The sequence below is a fragment of the Nerophis lumbriciformis genome, linkage group LG09, assembly GCF_033978685.3.
Source record: "Nerophis lumbriciformis linkage group LG09, RoL_Nlum_v2.1, whole genome shotgun sequence".
NCBI lineage: Eukaryota > Metazoa > Chordata > Actinopteri > Syngnathiformes > Syngnathidae > Nerophis > Nerophis lumbriciformis.
This window is the reverse complement of record NC_084556.2, coordinates 4,865,774-4,878,266: the sequence shown is the minus strand read 5'-3', so window position 1 is coordinate 4,878,266 and position 12,493 is coordinate 4,865,774. Positions and strand designations below refer to the sequence as shown.

Genomic DNA, 12,493 nt, shown 5'->3' with positions numbered 1-12,493 from the left:
TGGACATGTCTACACAGACATAATACATCGGTAGCTGTCAACCCTCAATATTGTCACTTAAATAAGTCTGCATGCAACATAAATACAAAAAACTATTCATATTGTTACAAAATACACACCAACCTAACATGATGATTGATTTTTATTGATTTATAATATATATTTTATATGATATATAATGTAAGAGGTCTGTGCTCTGCACATGAATGCCATGCAAAAATATTATTTCCAGTCGAGTGTAAATGTAATTATTAAAAACACAGTGATGGATCTGTGTCTTTACAAGATTATGACATAACGACTGTATTGCAATTTATACTGCAAACATAGTTGACTTGTTTAGGACTTAAAAAGCAGGTGTTGAAAAAACACTCCTTTGCTGATAGATGTTACATGATGTTGGTGGTGTACAACCACTTGTGCTATTAAAAATGGTAATAAAAAAATAGTTTTTCACATCTTTTTTTACACCAATTACATATATTACCGATAAGAGTACCGATAAATACTGATAAAAAAAAATATCGATATTGGATTCGGTATCAATAAAATCCTAACAATATACGTCCCTATATACAAACCCCGTTTCCATATGAGTTGGGAAACTGTGTTAGATGTAAATATAAACGGAATACAATGATTTGCAAATCATTTTCAACCCATATTCAGTTGAATATGCTACAAAGACAACATATTTGATGTTCAAACTGATAAACATTTTTTTTTTGCAAATAATCATTAACTTTAGAATTTGATGCTAGCAACACGTGACAAAAAAGTTGGGAAAGGTGGCAATAAATACTGATAAAGTTGAGGAAAGCTCATCAAACATTTATTTGGAACATCCCACAGGTGAACAGGCAAATTGGGCACAGGTGGGTGCCATGATTGGGTATAAAAGTAGATTCACAAACAAGGATGGGGCAAGGGTCACCACTTTGTCAACAAATGCGTGAGCAAATTGTTGAACAGTTTAAGAAAAACCTTTCTCAACCAGCTATTGCAAGGAATTTAGGGATTTCACCATCTACGCTCCGTAATATCATCAAAGGGTTCAGAGAATCTGGAGAAATCACTGCACGTAAGCAGCTAAGCCCATGACCTTCGATCCCTCAGGCTGTACTGCATCAACAAGCGACATCAGTGTGTAAAGGATATCACCACATGGGCTCAGGAACACTTCAGAAACCCACTGTCAGTAACTACAGTTGGTCGCTACATCTGTAAGTGCAAGTTAAAACTCTCCTCTGCAAGGCGAAAACTGTTTATCAACAACACCCAGAAACGCTGTCGGCTTCGCTGGGCCTGAGCTCATCTAAAATGGACTGATACAAAGTGGAAAAGTGTTCTGTGGTCTGACGAGTCCACATTTCAAATTGTTTTTGGAAACTGTGGACGTTGTGTCCTCTGGACCAAAGAGGAAAATAACCATCCGAATTGTTATAGGCGCAAAGTTGAAAAGCCAGCATCTGTGATGGTATGGGGGTGTATTAGTGCCCAAGACATGGGTAACTTACACATCTGTGAAGGCACCATTAATGCTGAAAGGTACATACAGGTTTTGGAGCAACATATGTTGCCATCCAAGCAACGTTACCATGGACGCCCCTGCTTATTTCAACAAGACAATGCCAAGCCACGTGTTACATCAACGTGGCTTCATAGTAAAAGAGTGTGGGTACTAGACTGGCCTGCCTGTAGTCCAGACATGTCTCCCATTGAAAATGTGTGGCGCATTATGAAGACTGAAATACCACAACGGAGACCCCCGGACTGTTGAACAACTTAAGCTGTACATCAAGCAAGAATGGGAAAGAATTCGACCTGAGAAGCTTAAAAAATGTGTCTTCTCAGTTCCCAAACGTTTACAGAGTGTTGTTAAAAGGAAAGGCCATGTAACACAGTGGTGAACATGCCCTTTCCCAACTACTTTGGCACGTGTTGCAGCCATTATATTCTAAGTTAATTATTATTTGCCAAAAAAAAAGTTTATGAGTTTGAACATCAAATATCTTGTCTTTGTAGTGCATTCAATTGAATATAAGTTGAAAAGGATTTGCAAATCATTGTATTCCGTTTATATTTACATCTAACACAATTTCCCAACTCATATGGAAACGGGGTTTGTATAAGTAATACAGAACGATGCTCCTGTGGTCAAAGCACAATTTCAATGTGACACGTAATTCAACAATTTTCCTTAAAATATGCATTGAGTCTAGAAAGGGTGCTTTATTCCATTACTCGATTAAACAAACAAATTAATCTATAGATTACTCCATCCGCTGTGACAAAACTAAAACTCTCCAAAGCGTGTCCTAGCTTTTCTTATTCTTTTTTGTATTATATTCATGTGTCTTAAGAAATATGCATAAACCAACATGTAGCACAGAAACAAAAACTCCCCAAAGAAAACCTTTCTTCCCGTCTTGTATTCAGGGTCAGTAATCCACTACCTTCATGTAGCTCTTTGCGCAGTTTCTCTGCATCCTCCTGCAGTACCGACTTCTGCGTGTTGAGCACCGCCACGTACATCTCCAGGTCCGTGCGGCAAGACTTCTCGGCCTCCAGAACGTGATTGAGCTCCTTGACCTGCCAGAACAAAAACATTAATAATTGGAAATTCGAAAAAAGAAGAACAAAACAAGGCTGTAGATCAGGGGTGCTTATTACGTCGATCGCGATCTACCGGTCGATCTCGGAGGGTGTGTCAGTCGATCACCAGCCAGGCATTAAAAAAATAGTCCTAAAAATGAGCGATCATAAATCTTCACTATGACGTCAATTTCGTCACTTGATTGACATTCACGGCACCCGAGGGTCTTCTGAGATGACGCTGGCTTCTGCCAGCTCATTAAAATTACCGACTGGAAGGCGAGAAACACTTTATTTCAACAGACTCTGGCGCCGTACCTGTAGTCAAAACTCCAAAGACCGACTGCACAGTTGCACAATAAAAGCTCTGCTTCATCCTGCCTGCGCTACCAAAATAAGAGTCTCAGAAAGCTGGCGTGCACAAGCTAGCAAGCTACGGAGTTTGCCGACAATGTATTTCTTGTAAAGTGTATACAAAGGAGTACGGAAGCTGGACAAATAAGATGCCAAAAACCAACCACTTTCATGTGGTATTGGACAGAAAGGAGGACTTTTTTTCTCCTCCATTCGAAAATGCGGACGTTTTCATCACCACTGTCTGATTCCAATCAATGCAAGTCATCAGAATCAGGTAATACACCAACTTATATTATTGTCTTCATGAAAGAAAGGAATCTATATGTGTTAAACATGCTTGTATTATCTTTAACCACCTTTAAGTTGTTAACAATATTAACTACATGTGTTAAACATGCTTGTATTATCTTTAACCACCTTTAAGTTGTTAACAATATTAACTATATGTGTTAAACATGCTTGTTTTATCTTTAACCACCTTTAAGTTGTTAACAATATTAACTATTTGTGTTAAACATGCTTGTATTATTTTTAACCACCTTTAACTTGTTAACAATATTAACTATATGTGTTGAACATGCTTGCATTATCTTTAAACACCTTTAACTTGTTAACAATATTAACAATATGTATTAAACATACTTGTATTATCATTAAACACCTTTAATGTATTAACAATATTAACTATATGTGTTAAACATGCTTGCATTATCATTAAACACCTTTAACTTGTTAACAAAAACATATATTTCATAAATAAGTAAATATAAATTATATACATGAATGAGGTAGATCCCCACGACTTGATCAATTGAAAAGTAGCTCGCCTGCAGAAAAAGTGTGAGCACCCCTGCTGTAGATGACCAAAAATCCCAGTGCAAAGTCGCTGGATTGTGTCAGGAATAAACACAATTATAGCAGAGCTGTGTAATTACAGTAGAGTTGAGCACAAATTGGTTAATTACAGTGTGTGCAACGTAGACAAACCTTAGACGCCTCCAGTTCCTTGACTCTGTCCTCGGCTGTTGTCAGCTTGGCTTTGAGTGCGGCGATCTCCTGCTCCATGGGCATCACCACCGAGCGAAGCTTCTCTGCATCCTCCTGAGCCTTGAAGAACATTTTATAGCCCCATAAACATCTAAATTGTACCGTTGAAATGGTTCAATCCCAATATGAGTCAAATAGAGAGTCTACTTTTTTCATATCGTTCTCCAGATTCTGCTCCTCCTGGCCCTCAGTGAGCCGGCGTCTCAGGTCGCCCACCTCCCTCTCCATGGCCTCCCGGTACTGGCCCCACTGGGCTCGCTCCTGCTCCAGACGCTGGTGGAACTGGACCTCGTACTCGCAGACGGTGTCTGAATAAGGTTAAGAGCATTACAAACAAAAACAAATAGTGACTGTGTTTTTGTTTTCTTCTACCTTTCATGATGGCCTGCAGCGAGGCCACCTCCTCCTGCCACTGGCTGCGGACCTGGTCGATGGCCTCCTGCTTGGTGTTCTCCGACACGGTGGCCACCGCTTTGATGGTCTCCATCTCGCCCTGGGCCTGAGACAGCTCGGCCTGGATGGCGCTCAGCTCAGCCTGGGCGGCCTCCAGGGCCGTCGTTTGCCTCTTTAGCTCCACTGGAGACGGAAAAAAAAAGGAGAGGATGACGGATGAGAGAGGAAGGCGAACACCACAGTGTCCTATAGCTTTATCTTCCTCTGCATGCGCTTTAAAACTCCACTATCCAAGCTCATGCAGGGTTTGTCTTTCCACTTTCACATGCACGTCGTACCATTGTTTAAGTACAATAAATAAATGTTTGGCCGCTCCTAGAAGTTGACAAATGTTCTGATGACAAACAGCCGACCAAAATACCATTCATAATTTCAAACCCCTGCGTGCACTTTAAAAGGTTGATACTTAGCTTTCCTGTACTGTTGTTTACGATCAACTTATCAGCGCTATTAATGCTGACTGAGCAGTTTGAGCCTTGCCGCGTTTACATGTGTTCTGTTTCTGTTTGTGTTCATTAACGACACTTTTCTTTCCACTTTTACATGCACTCCAAAAAATTATTAAAGTTAAAAAAATATATATGTACTAGAGATGCGCGGTTTGCGGACACAACCGCGGAGTCCGCGGATTATCCGGGGGTCGGGGGTTGAAAAAAAAAAAAAAATTAGATTTTATCCGCGGGTCGAGTCGGGCGGTTGAAATAAAAAAAACTTAGATTTTAAATAGATTCAGGCGGGTGGCAGTTAAACCAATTCGGAAATATATATACATAGTTAAATGTTGTTAACCACATACAAAAAACGAGCAGGCACCTGCAGCATGCCACAACAGAAGAAGAAAAAAAAAAGAGATGGCAACGCCGGCAGCAAACGTGGTACGCGACAAACTAAAAAAGGGAATACTAAAGACCAGGGGAAAAAAAGGCCAGAAAAGTTCAGCGTGGACTCGTTTTTATGAGGTTGTAAATCAGGATGATAGTAATGCTGGCTACGTGATTTGCAAGAGCTGCGGCGCTGTTTATGTCTACGACAGTCACAAAACCGGGACATCTAACATGGTGCATCACATTTGTGCAAAACCCCGAACCTCCACAAACACCCTGAGCATGAGCAGTTTCGTCCGCCGTGATCCCAGAAGAGTGCCACAGGATGTTAAAACAAGATAGAACGCAGCTGCCTGCAGCAGTTTGAGTGGCGCGAGTGCGCGTGGAGGTGCGCTCAGCGCGGCTCCCAGATGATTGCGCACTGGTGTGCGTCTGGGCCGTGACAGCGTTTCACTGACGGTGAGCAGCCTGACGCTGCTTCATTAACACCGCCGCTGTTTGACCCGGGGTCCGGGGAAGACGCACGTAGTAACAGTCACGTGTTTTCATACCGACGAGCTAACGTGTCCAGGTTATAACCCTGTTGTCAATAAACACACGTGGAGACGGTGCTTCAGATACTACATTAATACTCAAGCTAAAATGTCCACTGTCCACTGCAGCATGTGAATGCAATGAAAAGAATAAAATCTGAGCCAACCAGCTGTTAAAATGTTGTCCAGGTTAATGTTTTGGCCATTAAAGGCCCTTCATTTCAAGATTTCAACTGTGATCGGGCTTTAAACAGGTGGCTGACCTGTTCAGATGGGTGTAACTGCTACTGGTCAAATAATGTGAAATAGCATTTAATTGTACATGTATGCAATGCCATTTAAATGTAATTATAGATAATAATAATAATAATAATAAATACTGTGTAGTGTTGTAAATAGTCAACGGGAAGGATTTTAGTAAGATATAAGCCATGAGCACTACACAGCCAGAAAAAAACCTAGGCAGGACAAGTAAAAATATTGGGGCAAGTAGATCTGAGAAGTCGGGCAAGTAGAAAAATTAGGGCGGAGGGAACAGGTGAGACTCAGCAAACACTGAAAAATAAAGCAGGGTCAGATCAGAAATGCACTTTTCTCATGAAAAGGGTCCTAATTTATATTCTTATGTGCCTTATAGAGAGGACCACGACAAAACATACACCTCTGCCTCGGTTTCACTTTATGTTGCTGGTAAATAATATGGTTGTAGTAGTAGGCTAAAGTTAAATTATTTAGTATGCACTAATTAAAGGGGCAGAGCTTTAAGAGACATTTTAGCTTTTATATTTTATAAGATATATTTTTTGTAAGAACCACAATTAATAAATATATTTCAGTGAATAACTAATTGTTCAAATCTGTATATAAATATGTACATAAAGTGTTGTAATTATATTCCAACTCCGCGTTCTTCTTGGTCATCGCCGCTGCCGCCGCCACCCCCCGCCCCCCGACCACACCACCACAAATAGATGCCTGCCCTGTGGGAAACACTGTATATATATATATATATATATATATATATATATATATATATATATATATATATATATATATATATAAATATATATATATATATATATATATATATATATATAAATATATATATATATATATATATATATATATATATATATATATATATATATATATATATATATATATATATATATATATATTATACATATTTGATATTTATATCTATTTATTTTTTCAACCTGAATAATTATCAGGAGTGCATGAAAAAGTGGACGGAAAAGGGCCTTTCCGCTGTTAATACCTCTCGTATCAACAGTATGCATCATTACAAACAACAATTCAGATATTTGTCTTGACGGCGTGCACACCTTCTTTGGTCATGTAGAGGTCTTTAAATATGGCTCGCTTCTGGTTGAACTCGGCCTCGAGCTGCTGCTTGAGTTTGCCGAACTCGGCCCTCTGCCGCTCCAGGGCCTCCTCTCGCTGCTGGAGCTCGTCTGGGACCAACGAACGGAAGCAGAAAGAAACATTGGAGCGTTAACCACCGCTTAATTCCCCTAAGGGGTTATGGACGGCTGAGTAGTGCTTTATAGCAGCCGGCCGGCCTCCAGGGCCCCAAATCCCCCCCTCTGTTGCAAGTTGTTGTGATTATATGTAACATGTTTATGTGTGCTATGGCAAATGAGGTTTTTTCCCTTGGACTCAGTCTGGACCCCCTCTCGAGGGTTCAGCTTTTGACTGATATTTTTTACTCTTCACCCCTTTCCCAATATCACCTTTTTCACACCTTTTTTAAGGAGCGCCGTAAGTGGCTGATCCGTTGGCGGTCCCGTCTTGTCTCCCTGTAACGTATGTCTGCTCTTAGTGGGGCTGTGCCGAAAATGTCATTTCAGCTCTTATATGTCTTGTACATGTTAAAGAATGGACAATAATAAAGCATCCTGAATCCTAAAGCAGGCCAGACTGTCAAACAGGATCACTAGTTATTAATAATGCAGGCTTCTTAGACGGTGTACGGTCAGACGTTTAGCACAGAGATGCATATGTATTTCATAACCCTTCGTCCATTGATCGTGGAGCATTCCATGCTGGCCTGAATTGTTCCATCACAACTTCATCTTAATTAACACATTAAAAGATTGGACTTTTGCACATGGCAGTTATTCTACATCCTACACAGTCAGGTCAGAATTGTACAGGACTTTAGTGCACGCTGCAGCATGAACTGAATAAGTAATGTGAGAAGTGAAACCCATCTACCAAGTACTAAGGAGGCAAGGCCAGTAGCTAGATAGTCTCGTCTCGCATTAGGGGGCCTTACAGTATTAGCGTCTTTATAAATGTTTGAACAATACACAAACTTCCAGCTAGGTGGCAGCAGGGCTTGAATTAATCAATGGGCTGACCAGAAAATATAAGCAAGTAGAGATACTAGCCTTTGGTTTGACTGTAAATACCAAAGGTCACACCTGGACAAAATATGGCTTGTTAAGATTTTCGATCCGGCATGGCCTAAAAATCCATGATTTCTAGACTTTTAACATCAAAACTGTAGCCACAATTATGATGTGCAGTGCTGTTTTCAAATTACCGTAAGTCTTGAAATATAGAAAGTATTTCAACAGTTACAATATGCGATTCTGACTGATATAAGAGTTATTACAGTAATCTCCACCACAGCAACTCCAGCAGCTCAGGCTGGCAAGGATGTTCATATGTTGATATTCTGTGTTTTATCGTTCATAGTTAATATTGTAAACCCTACATTCTTTATTCTCATGTACATTGTGGGTCTCTCATTCACTAACATTTTTTTTTTAATTCTACTCCGTTTTTTAGGTGGTCTGTCATAACGTTTTTAGCACTCTATCTCTACTATTGTGAGTTTTTGTATAAGTGTTCCTGAAAAAAGGACACCCGCACACATATTGTACAGCAGATTTTTACATAAACATACATATATGTATACATATATACACATATACAAAACCCAAAACCAGTGAAGTGGGCACGTTTTTAATCGTAAAGTAAAAAGAGAATACAATGATTTGCAAATCCTTTTCAACCTATATCCAATTGAATAGACTGCAAAGACAAGACATTTAACGTTCGAAATGGAAAACTTTTTTTATTTTTTGCAAATATTAGCTCATTTGGAATTTGATGCCTGCAACATGTTTAGAAAAAAGCTGGCACAAGTGGCAAAAAAGACTGAGAAAGTTGAGGAATGCTCATCCAACACTACCGTAATTTGGAAAATCCCACAGGCGAACAGGTTAATTGGGAACAGGTGGGTACCATGATTGGGTATAAAAGCAGCTTCCAGTCATTCACAAACAAGGATGGGGCGAGGGTCACCACTTTGTGAACAAATGCCTGAGCAAATTGTTTAAGAACAACATTTCTCAACCAGCCATTGCAAGGAATTTAGGGATTTCACCATCTACGGTCCGTAATATCATCAAAAGGTTCAGAGAATCTGGAGAAATCACTGCACGTAAGCGATGATATTACGGACCGTTGATCCCTCGGGCGGTACTGCATCAAAAACTGACATCAGTGTGTAAAGGATATCACCACATGGGCTCAAGAACACTTCAGAAAACCACTGTCAGTAACTACAGTTTGTCACTACATCTGTGAGTGCATGTTAAAACTACTATGCAAAGCGAAAGCCATTTATCAACAACACCCAGAAACGCCGCCGGCTTCGCTGGGCCCGAGCTCATCTAAGATGGCCTGATGCAAAGTGGAAAAGTATTCTGTGGTCTGACGAACCTTTTTGGAAATTGTGGACATTGTGTCCTCCAGGACAAAGAGAAAAAGAACCATCCGGATTGTTATAGGCGCAAAGTTCAAAAGCCAGCATCTGTGATGGTATGGGGGTGTATTAGTGCCCATAAATGGTGTGAAGGCACCATTTATGCTGAAAGGTACATACAGGTTTTGGAGCAACATATGTTGCCGTTATAGACCACAGCAAACATTAACCAGCTTGCAAAGAAATTTACTAGAAGAAGATAGCCTGCCGTTTCCTTTAACTTGGACACACACATCTATACCTTTGGCCATTCGAAGCCAGTAATCTCCAGGAGTTATCTCACACTCTGAAAAGCCTGTGGTTTACTAATGTTGTAAAAATGTGTAGAATAAATATTTCAACATTTCTGTCAACGAAGATTTGCGACAGCCTGCGACACATAGTCATTTTAAAAGTAGGCTAATATAGCTAATATGGACGCTTACATCATGTGTTGTCTTCATTATAACACTTAAATAAGGCTTTTAATTTTTTGCGGCTCCAGACCGATTTTTATTTTGGTATTCGTTTTCCAATATGGCTTTTTCAACATTGTGGGTTGCCGACCCCTGGTATAGGCCATGTAGAGTAAAATACCACGGTCTCATACAAATCCATGCATCGACAAATTTTGTGAGAATCTTTATTTCTATTTTCTTTAGTTTTTCACAAAAATCTAAATGTTGGACTATTTTAATCAAGTTATCTGACTTTAAAAATAGAATTCAAGAAAGAATATTCTTCTTTGCGCTGTATAAAAACATGTATGTTTCTATGAAGCAAAACAGGTATTCAGTTGTTTTAGTTCCACTCCTTGATCTCCAATCAAACGCATGTTTTTCCATATTTTATTCACATTAATATATATTTTTTTTGGGTGGGGGGATTGTTACAAGAGTAAATATCTACTCATTTTTTTATGATTATGTAGGGGGCAGAAAAGTTAAAGTTAAAGTACCACTGATAGTCACACACACATTACCCTCTGCATTTGACCCATCCCCTTGTTCCACCCCCTGAGAGGTGAGGGGAGCAGTGAGCAGCAGCAGTGACCGCGCTGGGGAATACTTTTTTGGTGATTTAACCCCCAATTCCAACCCTTGATGCTGAGTGCCAAGCAGCATTTTTATAGTCTTTGGTATGAAAATACTTGCCTTCCCTTTTGATTATCATTTTTGGGAAATTTGGAGGATTTGTTTTTATACCGTTTTGATACAAAACCAAGGTGATTCATTTTAATCATGTTTGGTAAAAAAAAAAATCACATAACTCAATTTTCATTCAATTTTATTGTTGCTATCAACTGAAATGTATCATCGTTGGTTTAGCCTCCTGTATATATATATTTTGCTAATATTTCTTTAACCTTGCCTTCCAAAGAAAAACTCATATATTTTAGTGATGTTTTATTGTCAAAATGAAAACCATGCTATCCTAAATTGTGTGCAAATGTTTCTATTTTGATCTAAAAAGAAGGAAGTAAGTCAGCCAGACGGCCCAGACCTTAGAGATGTACATCTTTGAAGGGGAACTGCACTTTTTTGCTTTCAGTCACAATCCTTATGCAAGACAAGAACACATAAGTTTTTCTTTTTTCATGCATTCTAACTCGTAAATGAACTCTAGCAAAAGTCAGCTAGTAATGGAGGTAATGGTATCTATTCCGATCTATTCCGCCAATAAAGTGCGATAAAAAACATCCAAAAACCCAAATTGTCGTTTTTGCTTTAAGTAAATGTGTAATGTAGTAACAGGCACATTACTAATAACATGTCATATTTACCTATTTGGTTCATTTTAAGCATACGGCGGCTTAATAATTTCACAGACGCCTTATGGTCGCTTTTCCCTTCAACAAGGACAACACTACTAATCATACCTACTCAGTGGCCTAGTGGTTAGAGTGTCCGCCCTGAGATCGGTAGGTTGTGAGTTCAAATCCCGGCCGAGTCATACCAAAGACTATAAAAAAATGGGACCCATTACCTCCCTGCTTGGCACTCAGCATCAAGGGTTGGAATTGGGGGTTAAATCACCAAAAATGATTCCCGGGTGCGGCCACCGCTGCTGCCCACTGCTCCCCTCACCTCCCAGGGGGTGATCAAGGGTGATGGGTCAAATGCAGAGAATAATCTCGCCACACCTAGTGTGTGTGTGTGACAATCATTGGTACTTTAACTTTAACTTTATAGCAAACTTTGTGGAAGACCACAAATATTTCTTGGGGAAAATGATGATCTAGAAATTTATATTTTTTAACCTGAATATACAGTAGAGCTTGCTGTAGTGAAACACAAAGCATTATGTAGCAGCATTGCTAAGTCCTAAACAACAAATACAAACTATGAACGTAATAAAACAATCACTTACTGTACAATATCTGCTCTCTACCTTAAAGGCACTGCCTTTGCGTGCCGGGCCAGTCACATAATATCTACGGCTTTTCACACACACAAGTGTGTGCAAGGCATACTTGATCAACAACCATACAGGTCACACTGAGGGTGGCCGTATAAACAACTTTAACACTGTTACAAATATGTGCCACACTGTGAACCCACACCAAACAAGAATGACAAACACATTTCGGGAGAACATCCGCACGGTAACACAACATAAACACAACAGAACAAATACCCAGAACCCCTTGCAGCACTAACTCTTCCGGGACGCTACAATATACACCCCCAGCCACCCCCTACCCCACCTCAACCCCGCCCACCTCAACCTCCTCATGCTCTCTCGGGGAGAGCATGTCCCAAATTCCAAGCTGCTGTTTTGAGGCATGTTAAAAAAAAGAATGCACTTTGTGACTTCAATAATAAATATGGCAGTGCCATGTTGGCATTTTTTCCCATAACTTGAGTTGATTTATTTTGGAAAACCTTGTTACATTGTTTAATGCA

The 12,493-nt window shown here is 39.7% G+C and overlaps 1 protein-coding gene across 1 annotated transcript in view; it reads right to left on the bottom strand.

Moving 5' to 3' along the window:
- rabep1 (rabaptin, RAB GTPase binding effector protein 1) overlaps nt 1–12,493 on the bottom strand; it is a 47,899-nt gene that overhangs the window by 31,876 nt on the left and 3,530 nt on the right. Inside the window, exons 2-6 of the mRNA XM_061962757.2 lie at nt 7,156–7,284; nt 4,372–4,575; nt 4,147–4,307; nt 3,940–4,059; nt 2,457–2,592 (exon numbers count right to left, since the gene is read on the bottom strand). Coding sequence (XP_061818741.1) covers nt 2,457–2,592; nt 3,940–4,059; nt 4,147–4,307; nt 4,372–4,575; nt 7,156–7,284 — 750 coding nt within the window. The remainder of the gene's footprint in view (nt 1–2,456; nt 2,593–3,939; nt 4,060–4,146; nt 4,308–4,371; nt 4,576–7,155; nt 7,285–12,493) is intronic.